At 47.8% G+C, this 13,830-nt stretch overlaps 2 protein-coding genes across 6 annotated transcripts in view; one reads left to right on the top strand and one right to left on the bottom strand.

Annotated features, from left to right (window-relative positions):
- Positions 1 to 3,052, top strand: part of TMEM243 (transmembrane protein 243) — a 17,954-nt gene extending 14,902 nt beyond the window's left edge. For all 3 annotated transcript variants that reach the window (XM_034424852.3, XM_034424850.3, XM_034424851.3), the window contains exons 4-5: positions 1,577 to 1,681; positions 2,487 to 3,052. In XM_034424852.3, coding sequence (XP_034280743.1) covers positions 1,577 to 1,681; positions 2,487 to 2,609 — 228 coding nt within the window. In that variant the 3' untranslated portion in view covers positions 2,610 to 3,052. The remainder of the gene's footprint in view (positions 1 to 1,576; positions 1,682 to 2,486) is intronic.
- DMTF1 (cyclin D binding myb like transcription factor 1) overlaps positions 2,897 to 13,830 on the bottom strand; it is a 27,581-nt gene continuing 16,647 nt past the window's right edge. For all 3 annotated transcript variants that reach the window (XM_034424845.2, XM_034424846.2, XM_087874361.1), the window contains 7 exons: positions 12,518 to 12,669; positions 11,052 to 11,267; positions 8,073 to 8,158; positions 7,510 to 7,668; positions 6,061 to 6,435; positions 5,225 to 5,369; positions 2,897 to 3,813 (listed from right to left, as the gene is read on the bottom strand). In XM_034424845.2, coding sequence (XP_034280736.2) covers positions 3,704 to 3,813; positions 5,225 to 5,369; positions 6,061 to 6,435; positions 7,510 to 7,668; positions 8,073 to 8,158; positions 11,052 to 11,267; positions 12,518 to 12,669 — 1,243 coding nt within the window. In that variant the 3' untranslated portion in view covers positions 2,897 to 3,703. The remainder of the gene's footprint in view (positions 3,814 to 5,224; positions 5,370 to 6,060; positions 6,436 to 7,509; positions 7,669 to 8,072; positions 8,159 to 11,051; positions 11,268 to 12,517; positions 12,670 to 13,830) is intronic.

Consider the following 13,830-nt stretch of genomic DNA (forward strand, 5'->3'; position numbering starts at 1 on the left):
GAACTTTTAGCGCTCTTTATTATAAGGGCTGAAAAGATGATTATACCTGCAGAGAGTCGGCCGCAGGATTAAGAGAATTGGGTTCCCTTTTTAAAATCGCGGATTTCCAAGCAAATGCAGTTAAAAGCCCCCTGTGGACTTCTCAAAGGAATATCCTCTGATTTGGAATTTCCTTTTCTCGGCTTCAACAGGTGGGAGCACCTGGCTGAGCTGAGCTTGGAAACCAAAGCAGGACCAGGCTTAATATTTGCACGGGGGACTTCTGGAAGCGTAGGCTAGACCAAAAAGTAACATCATAAAACCTCCATTGTCCTCTAGGAAAAACAAAGAATCAAGAGAATGATCACCATCATCATCCTCATTTAACGGCCCATAATCCCTTGCGGGGTGGAGTCTGGGCAACTGAATGGAGCTAGCAGAGTGTTTACTGGCCGGATGCCTTTCCTGTTGCCAGTGCGGAGTTTTGTTCAGCAGATATAGTCTCAGTGTGCCCAGAGAGAGAAATATTTGCCTCTACCTAGGATTGAACTCATAGGCCGCTGCATCACTCTGCTAAGAGAGTAATGGGGATCTCTCCATGAAACCTTCAAGAGTCAAACGCAACAAACCGTGGTCTATATAGAACACCCCCTAAAATCCAGGGGCGAAGCTCCTGTGTTCGGTGAGAAGGTGCCAACAGGATAACGGTGCTTTGGGGTGTCCTGAAACTCCAAGGAACAGAAGGCGACCAGAAGGTCTCCGTAGAGTTTCGAGGTGGAGAGTTGATGGGTGCACTGATGGTCACTTCTCTGGCTGTTGTTTTAGTAAGGAACAAAGAGTTTACCACAGATAGTCCTTGGCTTATCACCATTCATTTAGTAACCGTTCAAAGTTAACAACGGTATTGAAAAATGTGCCTTACAGTTGGTCCCCAAACTTAGAAATTGTTGCGGGGTCAGTCACACTGTCAAAATATCACCACTCACAACCTTCCCCGTGGGGTCAAGCAAAATAAGGGGGGGGGGAAGAGAGAGTGGAGCTTGGGTCACTTAATGACCACACAATTCCCTTTAAGCATGGGAAAAAGGGTCCGAAAATTGGCTGACTTCCCCGTCGCCTTCCTTGCTAGCAACAGGAATTTTTTTGTCCCCTTTGTGGCCGTACTGGAAGATCCTCCATAGGAAAAGCTACGTGGAAGGAGGGGAACCCTGCAAGCCATTCAGCCACGAAGGGCCGCCCACAGCTGGACTCCCCTTGCCAGCGTTGGAAAAACAGGCGCTGAAAAACTGACCCTTTAGAAAATGTCTTTCAACCAGTTTTTGCATCTTTTCATTCCTCTTCATCCGAGTTTCAATTAGCTGGCCAAATGCTGAACAGACTGGCTAGGTTAGCTTGATCAAACTGTATTCTGACTAATTTAGTTTTACCTTAGATTGAAACCCTCAAAGATAATTACGTTCCACAAAAGTTTTGTTTTCTACGAGTATAACACTGAACTTTCTTTCTCTTTCTCTCTCTGTCCCTTCCTTTTTCTTTTTTTTTGTTTTTCTCCTTCCTTCCTTTCTTCCCTTTTCTCTCTCTCTCTGTCTCTCTGCAGGTCACTTTAATCAGTGCTTTCGTCTTTCCTCACCTACCTCCAAAACCAGTGAATATCTTTTTTGCTTTCTGCATCTCCCTGAGTTGTGCTTCGGCTGGCATTCTTGTAAGTGTTCGTGTTTACTTTTGTGAAGATTAAGTAGATCTTACTCAGATGAGGGGAACAATGGTGTATGGCTGCCGTGGAGAGTCGTAAAAATATTGCAAGGCCCAAAGTAAACAAGGATTTAAGTCCACAAAGGATGTCTTAATTATTTGCACTACTTACCCTAAGCCAGGTTTTAGACTAACACTTACAATGGCAGCTGGGACTAGTCGTAGGATAAGAGCCCCAAACTTCCTTCCTTCACACAGGGTGAAATAATGAAATACAGGGTTATCTGCAACTGAGCTTTTAATTAGATTTGGATTGTCCCTTGGCCACTCTCTCTGAGGGATGTGGGCTGTTGAACCAGCCATGGCCACCGTCCCAAAGGGTGGGACCTCTGATCTACTTCATCACCCAAGGGAACGACACGCGTCAGAGCAGATGCCCGCAAGGATTGGGATGATGAAAAGGTGGCTTTTCGGGGGTCTTTGATATCGCACCATCTCCTTAGAATCAAAGCCTCCACTGGGTTCAGCTCACATCATCCCGTAGCTCACGTGCCCTGCAACTTCTCCACCTTCTTGGAGAACCTCAACCCTAGAAGTATCCCAGAGGTGGTCAAGGGTTCTTCTAAGACAGGGGTCTCCAACCTTGGCAACTTTAAGACGCGTGGACTTCAACTCCCAGAGTTCCTCAGCCAGGAACTCTGGGAGCTGAAGTCCACGAGTTTTAAAGTTGCCAAGGTTGGAGACCCCTGTTCTAAGATGATGGCATCCCGTCTCCTCTTTTAACATTTTGTCCCCCTCTTCTCTCCCCCTTCCAGATCTATTGGTATCGACAAGGAGACCTGGAGCCTAAATTTAGGAACCTCATCTACTACATTTTGTTCTCAATCATCATGCTTTGTATATGTGCCAACCTCTACTTCCATGAAGTGGGGAAATGACAAAGGTGGCAACGCGTCCAGGTGCTCCCAGGTAGCGTTTTTCAGGCCGTGCTTTCTGAGGAGAGGACCAGGAGGGCTTCCAAAATAACGCAAGACCTCAACCGGCACAAGAGGTCGGAAGGAAGACCCGGAGGATAGTTCAGAGGGGTGTATTTCAATGGTCCTTCCTTCCTGCCGGTGAGGTGAAGTGGTGCAATACGACAAGAGCATCTGCTTTAGGGGGTGGGGGTGGGGTGAGCCACAGAATCGCTATTAGCGCACTTAATGAACATTCCAGTTGTACGACGTTTGTGTTTTTCAGAGTGGCGCACCCTTTTTCCCCCCTCCCCATTGTGTGTGGGGGGGAAAAAAAACGGCCTTCTTTTTTTATTATTACACTGTACAAAAAAACCCGCAGCACTGCAAATGTCTATACTACATTATAAATAAAAAGGCATTTACTATGACAGAAGAGAAGAGAGTTTCGCTCGCGTTAAGCTGGTTAATTTCCGCTCCTTCCCTCCGCGACCGGCTTCTCGTGTTCACTACAAATTCATTGTTACGTGAATCGATTTTTGAACTGACAGCAGGTGGTCTCCTCGGGGATTGAAAACGGACGCCTAAATTTATCGCAGCTTGAAAGTCTCCATGCTACACTCGGGAGGGGGGGGGGTTCTAGCTGTAGTAGTTTAAGAATTACGTCTCATCATTCGGGCGCGACATCCGTTGCCAGCAACAGATTCTTCAGTTTCAAGGAAGATCTCGATCCGGCTTGTCGGCTGCTTGAATAGCCTGGAACCCCTAGAAAAATTAACCTTTCCTCCTCACGTAGCTTCTTGCTCCCTCGGTAGTTACAACGCTGTAACCATAGTCTTACCCAGAAGCAGGAGGACCGGTGCAAATTCTTAAAACGGTGTCACCTCAACTCCATACGCTCGTTTGCCGCTGGGTTCGCAGCCTGGAGCGTTGGATTTCCTCACTGTCCATCCCAAGAATGCAGACCCTTGGGAGGGGTCTCCGTTTGGGATCAGAAGAGAGCCAAAGGGACTTCTGGGCCAGCCCTGCCAGGTGGAGCCTCCTTTGACCAACGCAGGAGTTACGGACCGGGAAGATCCTCAGTGGCAGCTGACTAAGTTCTCCATGCCCTTTGAGTCTTCAGAACTGGGGCTGTCCAACGAGGAGCCGATGATGTGAGAATTCTCTCCGTGGTGTTGTAAGATGGGATCTAGGAAGAACCGAGATACAACAGGTTGCTACACAGGCGGTCTCCTCTCATGCTGGCTAACATGCAGGCGCGACCTATAACACGGTTGAAGGCTGCCTTCTTTAACCTTCACCTGCAAGAGGCAGGACTGGAACCGGGGGGGGGGGGGTGGAAAATGCTGCCCAGAATACTGTGTTTCTCCAAAAAGACGACCCACCTTGGAAAGAAGCCCTATCACGTTTTCGAGCGCATGCGATCAAATTAAGCCCCACCCACAAAATCAGACCTACTTAAGGCCCCGCCCACCCTGGGGTGCACTGGCTGGGGTGAGGCACACCAGTAAATAATAAGCCAGGGTGGGGATGGAGTGATGGTGGTGGAGCTGCCCTACTTACCAGGCCTTGCACACCCCAACACCTGCCTCGCCTCCTTCTGCGGCCGCTTGCCGCCACTCGAACGCATCGCCCCGGCCTCCGTTTCGCCTTTAGATGCCTGCCGGAAGGTGAAACATAGGCCGGGGCGATGTGTGCGAGTGGCAGCAAGCGGCCGCAGAAGAAGAGGGCCAGCAGGAGGCTCCTGCCGGGCGGGGCTGTCGGTGCCACTGCTGCGAGGGGAGTCAATAGTTAGAACCCTCCAAAAGGAAGGCCTAGCCAGTTTTTTCGGGGGCCAAAAGAAAATAAGACCCGGCCTTCTTTTTGGAGAAACACGGTAGAAAAACTCTTGTTTGGACTTCAGAGCAAAGCTGAGCCTCCTTTGCCAGGAGCTCAGAACCTTCCGGATGGTCCTTGCTAGGCACCCATCACCTTCACCAAAGCGTTCAGTACAGGTAGTCCTCGACTTAACAACCGTTCAAAGTTACAACGGCCCTGGACAAGTGACCGTTTTTCACACTTGCGATGACGGTTGTGACATCCCCGTGGTCACGTGATTTGCATTCTTGACACCTGACTTGGGTTGGTGACGGACGCCGTCTCCCGGGGTCACGTGGATCCCCTTTGGCGACCTTCCTCCGAGCAAAGTCCACGGGGAAAGCCAGATTCGCTTAACAACCAGGTTACCCGCTTAACAACTGCAGTGATTCGCTTATCAAATGTGACGGCGAGAAAAGTCGTAAAATGGGGCCAAACTCCCTGAACAAATTTCTCACTTAGCAACAGGAATTCTGGGCTCCGTTGCGGTCCTAAGTCGAGAACTACCTGTAGTGAGTTCAGAAGGAACCAAGTCCTGGCTGCGATGCAGAGCAAGCGCTGAAGCTCCCCAAAGTGCTGCGTTAAAGCGCTGAGCAAGCAGAATGGTGGGCAAACTAGAAGGGGGAAGACGTGTGTTGTGAGATGTTCACCCCCTTGGGTTGTTTGTGAGGAACGCTAATGGCGGGATGCAGGATAAAAAGCAGCCCACGAAGCCAAGCTCAGGTTCAGGAGAGTCAAGTCACCTGCTAAGGTGGTCAGAGGCAGCACCGATTCTCCGTCTATGTCCTCGGACGCCTGGATGAAGCCTCGGGGAGAAGGCACGATGAGGACGGCTCTGTCCAGGGTGGATGGTCCCACCTGCTCTTCGGCCGTGGGAGAACCCAGGTCCTGCACAACAACCACAGACAACTGTCATTGAGCCGTTTCCGCAGAATTTTAAAAAGCCTTTTGGGAAAACCCACCACCCCGGACAGAAGCTGAGCGACATTTCTTGCTACAGACAAATTCCTGCGAATAGAGAAGTGTTGGAGGCCACGCATGAAAATCTTAAAACGGTGTGAGGGCTATTAATAACTTGGTAACACCTGACTCCCACAGCACTGCCTTACGCCTAAGGATACTTACCCACGTAGTAGGGCTGTCTTGCTATTCTCCTCCTCATCTTCCCTAATAACCTCCTCCTCTTGACCACTTTATGATTTATCACTTATCGTTTGTATCTTAGGATTTAGGATTTCTAACTATGATTTATGATCTTTGACTTATTTCTTTGCTGCTTGTATGTACGCTGAGAGCTGCTGCACCGGAGACAAAATCCCTTCCGTGTCCACTCACATTTGGCCAGAGAAAAGAATTCTACAGAGAACTCTTAACTTCTAGGGTAGGAACACAGATAGGCCTTTTTTTAGTGCACAGGGGAGATCAACTCGTTAACAACTTAAGAGGAGAGTGCTTCGATTTTCTCACTTTCCTAATACTTAAATCCAGTTCACATTTCTGCCAGATTTGGAGAACTGTGGCTTAGGACCACATAAACCTCAGCTCGGAAGGTTTACAAGTGTTTTTGTTTTTTTTTTACCTCGGAAACGTAAGTGCCGGCCAAATCCGATGGACAATTATCTTCCCGCTTGAGATCTGAATTCAGAATGTCGACGCCTGCTCTTCCCAGGAGCTCCGGGCTGCTTTGGCTGCCAAATTTGGAGGAACCGACGGCGCTGAAAGCAGACGGGTCTCCCCCTGGGAGTTTGGAGGGGTGGAGGTCCTCCGGGAAAGAGTCCGTTTCCAGGGAGGTGGGCGTGCCCGCTACATCGACGGGCTGCATGTCCGGATCGGCGCTCAGTTCCGCCTGGCTGGCAGTCGGAGAAATGTCTTCGGCTGCCACGGTGCGGATGATGACGCTCGGCGCGTGGCACTGCACGGTGACGTTCTCCGTCGTGTTCAGCAGGTGCTCGGGCTGCGGGGGAAGGGCCACACAAGGGCGGTTGGGTATTTGGCAAAGGTGGCAAAGAAAACACCCGAGGCTGCTTTTATCCTCTTTGGCAAGACGGATACCGGCTGCTCGGTGCCAGGTGGTTATTTTTTCAAAAAACAAGACAAAGCAGGAATATTTGTAGAAGAAAGTGGAAGCTGGAAATCAGCCACCTGATCTCTCAGCTTTGCTCATCAAAAGGAAGGCCATCCCCCGTTCACCAAGGGAGGAACGGAGAAGAAGAAATGCAGGCCAAGCGGCTTCCTTTCCCTGTGGGTTTGGAGTGCCCCCTTCATATGAAGCTGATCTCGGAGAATCCACACCTCTCCCGTAAATGCACATGTCATACATGTATGTCTTCTTAGCTGCCAGGAACGACATGCACCCACCCATAAAAAAGGCAAAGCACACACAGCAATACACGTGCACTGGCTGAATTGTGTCTGTTGTTCAGCCTCCAAGTCAGGTCTGACTCTGCGACCCCCAACCACCACAGCATTCCAGCTCCCCTCCCGTCCCCCCCCCCAATCTTCCACTCTCTCCCAGAGTTTGCCCCAATTCGCGTCCATTGCATTGATGACCCTACCTAACCATCTCCTCCTCTGCCATCCCCTTCTCTTTTGGCCTTTCCCAACATCAAGCCAGATCACTGAACCACCGTGTTACTGACTCAACAATTGCAGTGATTCACTGTATTTATTTATTTATTTATTTATTTATTAAATTTTTATACCGCCCCCTCTCCCGAAGGACTCGGGGCGGTGAACAGCCAAAATTAAAACACACAATACAAATATTAAAATACAATTAAAAACAAAATTAAATTATCTTTGGCTTCTCCAATTTAAAACCCCTTACCCATAAAATTGTGTCAAGAATGGTCGTAAAACGGGGCAAAACTCAACAAATGTGTCGCTTAGCAATGGAAATGTTAGGCCCAACTGTGGCCATAAGTCAAGGATCCCCTGTACTGATAAGGTCAGTCAACAGCTTACAGAACTTGCCAGCCAGAGCTCCGAAGCCCCCCGCTCCCCGTAGTTTTACTGTTCCGATACGTACGGACAAGGCGTGGACTATGATCTGGTCTGGGGAGGCCGGGGCCGCAGCAGCCGTCAGGGTGACCGTGGGGCTGGCGGTCAGGGTGAGAGGCAGGCCCTGGCTTGAGCTGGTCTGGAGTAGGTAGGTGCCTGGGGTTCCAGTTGGCTGCAGGTGAAAAGACTAGGAAGGGGAGAAGGAAAAGAGGAGGAGTCAGGTGTTTTCACGGCCATCTCAACGGAGCTCCTTCCAAGTATGACATCAAAGAGAAACCGAGAAGAAGTTATACAAACGTAGCTGAAAGAAGGTATGGCGAAGAAGATTATTTCTACTGTCTACTATTTGGGGACATTGTAGTTGAGGATTCAGGGGAGGAGGAATTCTGAGAGATCTGATGTTAGACACGTGTTCTGCTTTGCACTAGAGTAGGGGTCTCCATGCATGGCTGGCTGGGGAATTCTGGGAGTTGAAGTCCACAAGTCTTAAAGTGGCCCTGGTTGGAGACCCCTGCCCTAGAGTTTTAAATTTCTCAGTTAAAACCTTTTAACCACAGAAAGGTGTAATCAAGTCAACTCTGCAGTGCTTACCGGCAGAATCTCAAAAGTCTGTAACGTCCCACTATTTAGCGTTATGGTTTCGGAGTCGACAGAAGCCGCAGGGGAATCGGCAGAAGCTACACAAGAAGAAGAAAAAGAAAAACAAGATTCAAATCGGTAAATACGTTCTGAGCATATTTAATTGCAAGAGAATATAAAAGAAGAACATGCACCCAGCTGGTCAAAGCAGGAATAAGGAAAAGAACTTTATCTATTAAGAAGCGACCGTTGGCCAAAGTTTGGAAGAGTTTAAATGGGGTCTCTGGGAAGACCCCCCACCACAAATTCCTCCCAGATTTTGTTAGCTTCAGAAGATGACTTAAAGTTGCAGTCCACCTAAGAGACTGGCTAATGGAAACATCCAAGTTCTCTTGACTACCGCCTATGTTCTGCCCCAGCTACGGACCCCAAAGAACGCAGCACACACAAAGTCTGTACAAACCTTAGTTTACTAAATTAAATCCATCTTTTTCAAACAAAGACTATTAATTAACTTTCTTAACAGCCTACAAGAATCCAAAGAATAAATAATTGTAATCTTACTATGGTTGGCAGAAAGCCCAAAAGCAATTTGCAGAGAACTAAGATCAAGATGCGAAGGAGAGTGAACTAAGTTGTTCCCTGCAAATTGCTTCAGTCGGCGTTCCTCCTTAAATAGGCTAAGGGAGTGGCCAATTAGCCCCAAGCCTTACCCTCGAGGAGACCTCCTCCTGAGGAGCCACTCCTGCCTTTTGGCAGCTCTGCGCACCCATGCATCGAGAAGAGCCTCCTCCTCCTCTTCCTCTTCACTTATGGGAGCTTCTGGAGGTTCTGAAGGCCCTGACTGAATCCCCGCCTCTGGCACCACATCTTCTCCAGCCTCCTCATTGTCTGACTCGGGTGCCAGCTACACAGGCTGCTGGCGCAGCACCACACCAGCCTCCTCGCTGTTGGAATCAGCTACTAGCTGCACAGGCTGCTGACGGGCCACAACAGCCTATGGCTCTCTTATCAATTCTCTCTCTGTGTGTGTTATCTGTACAATGCCGTTCTCCACTCAATAAATCTTCAGGGTCTGCAGAAATCAATTCACCAAGGACAAAATAGAAGGTCAAAGCCCCTGTGAAGTCAAGCTCCACTCTGAATAACTTCCACGTCTGTGTTGGTGTAATCTTCTTGACAAGACAAAACATTAGGAATATGAGCAATGGTGCCCCATGGAATCGCATTTTAAAAAAGGAAGAAACATTTGGCCATCATCATTAAGTGCCACTGATTCAAATCTTGTTCTTCTCTCAGTCCGTAACATCACAAGGCTTTTGTTTCGTTCTGATGCCCACTTGGGAGGACTATCTGGGTTCTTAACCCAATCCTGGTTTATCATCAATCCCTGCTGACGTCCACCTGGCAGCTGCATTCAAAGGACAAAAGGAGGCACTACAGCTGGAACCGGACCTAAGAACGGCTCTGCAGAGAGGGAGAGCCAGGGGCTCAGGGCATCTGAAAAGCCACAATATAAAATATGCAAGACTGTAAAAGCTTGCACAGACGCAATTGGAGACACAGTGCTGGCTGATTCAATGCGGTATTTTGAAAGAAAGAATGTAAGTTTGGACCACATCGGCTGGAGAGAAAACGCAGGAAGGGTAATGGAAGTGGGGAATGTCTGTATTCCCAGCATTATATAAATGGGGAAATAGGAGAATTTGGTAGATTTATCTACGGGTAGCCCAAAACTTACGACAACGTAAGCGGTGGCGCAGTGGTTAGAACGCAGTACTGCAGGCTACTTCTGCTGACTGCCGACTGCCTGCAATTTAGCAGTTCGAATCTCACCAGGCTCAAGGTTGACTCAGCCTTCCAAGGTCAGTAAAATGAGGACCCAGATTGTTGGGGGCCAGAGGCTGACTCTGTAAACCGCTCAGAGAGGGCTGTAAACCAATGTGAAGCGGTATATAAGTCCAAATGCAATTGCTAGTGCTATTGCTACAACTGAGCCCAAACTTTCCGTCGCTATGCGAGGCAGTTAAGTGATTTTTGCTCCATTTTACGGCCTTTTGCCACACTGGTTAAGGGAATCCCTGCAGTTGTTCATTTAGTAACATGGTTGTTAAGTGAAAAGAGCCTTGGTACTACAGTGGTTTAAAGCACCCTGTTATTAACACAGCTGCCTGCAATTTACTGCTGGTTCGAATCTCTCCAAGGCTCAAGGTTGACTCAGCCTTCCATCCTTTCTAAGGTAGGTGAAATGAGGACCCAGTTTGTGGGGGCAATAAGCTGACTTTGTATAAATATACAAAAGTATGAAGGCTATTGCTTAAAGCATTGTAAGCCGCCCTGAGTCTCTGGAGAAGGGCGGCATATAAATCAAATTAAAAAAAAAACACAAACAAACAAACAAAAATTCGGCTTCCCCGTTGACTTTGCCTGTCAGAAGATGGGACACTGGAACTGTCATAAATATGAGTCAGTTGCCAAGCATCTGGATTTGGCTCAGGTGACCTCGGGGAGGCTGCAACAGTTTTGAGGGTGGAAAACGGTCCTAAGTCACATTTTTTCAGTGCTGTTGTAACTCTGAACGGTCACTGAATAAACTCTTGTAAGTGAAGGACTAGCTGTATCGCCTCTATTTCCTCCGTTTTCTTCCACCGGGAAACCCGTAAAGTAGATTGGCCTGAAAAAAAATTGACCCTTGTCCGAAGGGAGCCCCCATGGCGAAAGACCAGCCCCTCCCCCCACCTCACCTGAACTTCTGGCTGGCTCTCGTGAATTTGCAATTAAATAAAATTAATGATGCTCGTCCAACTTTTCATATCCGTGGGACTGCCACCGCGGTCAGTGCCATGCAAGACAAACCAGCAATATCTATACCCTGTAAACGTTGCCGGTTGCCCCCTCCTGAACAGGAGCCCCCAATTAAAGAAGCAGCAACACAGATCTAGTAAAAGCTGTTTAGGAAAAAAAAAAAGAGAGCTTTGGTGGGTGACTCACAGACGTGGGTGATCTGGAGAGGGATCTGTAAGGCTGCCACGGAAGCAGGGGAGCAGACGGAACTTTCCTCCAGACGGGCCACGCGGATCTGGACGTGCTGAACCCCGGAACCAGGATGGGAATTTGGCAGCCCAGGTAAAGATTTCGCGTCTGGAAGTTGGTGTGCAGGGGCGTTTTTTTGGCTTTCGTGCAGTTGCCTCAGACCTTTTATCAGCACTGGAAGAAAAATGGCATTCAAGGTTGCTGGACAACGAAACCAAAGTCAAAATTTGTAATAAAAAAAAAAAATAACTAAATCACTTATTTCAGCATTTCCAATCCTTTGGGATGAGCGGATTTCATCTCCCAGAATCCACCCAGCTTGCATTGGTTGCCAAGGTTGGGAAACACTCATTTTTTTTTATAAAAGTTTTTTTTTATTTTTTAACAAACATACACAAACAAACAAACAATGCATTTTTTCTGAACAGGGTATTGGCCGAGTCACAAATGTGTACAGCTTCTAGTTATCTCCAATACAATTTATATACTGTATTTTTCAGAGTATAAGACGCACCTTAGCTTTTGGGGAGGAAAATAAGGAAAAAGCTGATTGGGGGTTGGATCAGAATACCCCCAATCAGCTGTTCCCAGAGGTAAATTTTAGCAACAGGTTCCTTGGTTGGGAGCTCTGTGCCTTGCTATTTTTTCTGCCTCTGAAACTTCTGAAACTCTGTTTCAGGAAAAAAAAAAATTTCCTGCCTCTGAAAGCCTCCGAAACAGCTTCAGAAAAAAAGCCTCTGAAGCTCTGTTTGGAGGCTTCTTTTCTGAAGTTTTGTTTCTGATGCTTTTTTCAGCCTCTGAAACCTCCATTGGGTGGGGCTACATTCGGAGTATAAGACACACCCAGATTTTCACCCTTTTTTTTCGGGGAAAAAGGTGCGTCCTATATTCCGAAAAATACGGTATTTCACTTTTTGCCATAATATTCTTTCCAGGAAACACTCATTATTTTATTCAATTACCTTCCAAGTTACCAGAGGGAAAAGGAGTCTTCCTCTCCAGGATGGATTTTTCCAAATTTTACGAGTCTCGATTCAAAGTTTCAGAGAGTGGTTTCAGTTTGAAATGAGCCATTTTTGTCCTTTTTTTGGAAAGGTTGGGTTTCCGATCCCTCAACCAAGTGGGACCCGACTCAGTGTGGATTTTGATGGGAGAATTTTAAAATGGGGACAGATGCCGGAGAGAAACTGGCCGAGTCAGAGGGAGGTGTCAAGCGGGGAAATAGTCTTGAATTCTTACGTAGGCACAAGAGGGCAAAGTCTAACCCCATTGGGAAGCCACTGAGCCTGATCTAGTCAGGCCCTGGTGCAGGGAAGATTCCTGTAAAAGAGGCACGGACAATAAAGGACTAACGGAACTCTTCCCCTGTGGATCCTGGCTGTTCGGTCCGAGAGCAAGCCAAGAATAGAGTTAGGTGACTTTACCGGGAAAGGACACCTCTTTGTGGTTTGCGATCTGCCTCTTGATGGTCCACCATTTGCTCCGAAGCCACTGGGGTGAGCGGACGCTGCTCCAGCCTTCCGCCAGCAAATCCCAGTTGATGCCGTTTTCATCCGCGACCTCTAGCTCTGCTATTCTGACAGGATCACACGGAGAAAGAAAGGGTTCCTTTTACAAACAGTAGCCTTCAGGGACAGGCTTTCTTCAATTCAAGGCCAGACAAGGCATTCCAATTACTGTATTTTTCAGACTATAAAATGCACCGGAGTATAAGACGCACTTTAGCTTTTGGGGAGGAAAATAAGAAAAAAGCTGACTGGCGGGTGGATCGGCCTCCCGGAATATCCCCAATCAGCTGTTCCCAGAGGTGAATTTTAGCAACAGGTTCCTTGGTTGGGAGCTCTACGCCTTGCTTTTTTCCCAGCCTCTCAAACCTCCGTTTCAGAGGCTACATTCGGACTATAAGACGCACCCAGATTTTCACCCTCTTTTTTGGGGGGAAAAAGGTGCATCTTATACTCCAAAAAAAATACGGTAATTGATCTCTCTCAAGCCAATTTGGATCCCAGGTAACAATCTGGATGCATCTATGCAGCTTCCTTGGAATGAAGGCAGACCGGGTTTCTCCTTGGCGGCTTCTAGGAATTGGTTCACGGATCCCAATCTCCCCTATCTTTTTTTTTTTTTTTTTTTTTTTTTACAATTTTTCTGGTGGTCTCCTGTCCTTTCCTTGGCCTTTTTAAAGATCGGCCAAAGTTGGAGATGTGCTGCCACCTATAACTAGTCCTCGACTTAACAACAGTTCATTTAGTGACCGTTCAGTTATGGCGGCCCTGAAAAAAAGTGACTTATCACTGTTTTTTCACACGACTGTTGCAACATCCCCCATGGTCACGTGATCAAAATTTGGTTGCTTGGCAATCATGTGATCCCCTTTTGCGACATTCTGACAAGTCAATGGGGAAAGCCAGATTCACTTAACAACAGTGATACTAACTTAAAAACTTGCAGTGGTTCACTTAACAACTATGGCGGAAAAGGTCGTAAAATGGGGCAAGACGCACTTAACAAATGTCTTGCTTAGCAACAGGAATCTTGAGCTCAATTGTGGTCGTAATTCAAGGACTACCTGTACAGTGAACCCTGAAGATTTAAATAAGAAATATCTGGGAGCCTCCAGCAGAGGAGACATTGCTGGGAGAAGTTTCCCCGACACTTTGGTGCTTTCAAAGGAAGCCTTTGGGGTGCTGGTCTCCCAGAAACCGTGCCTTCGCGCTCTCCCTGCGATCCAAGGCCG

Source organism: Pantherophis guttatus, chromosome 7 (genome assembly GCF_059756535.1).
Source record: "Pantherophis guttatus breed Tessera chromosome 7, ASM5975653v1, whole genome shotgun sequence".
Lineage (NCBI taxonomy): Eukaryota > Metazoa > Chordata > Lepidosauria > Squamata > Colubridae > Pantherophis > Pantherophis guttatus.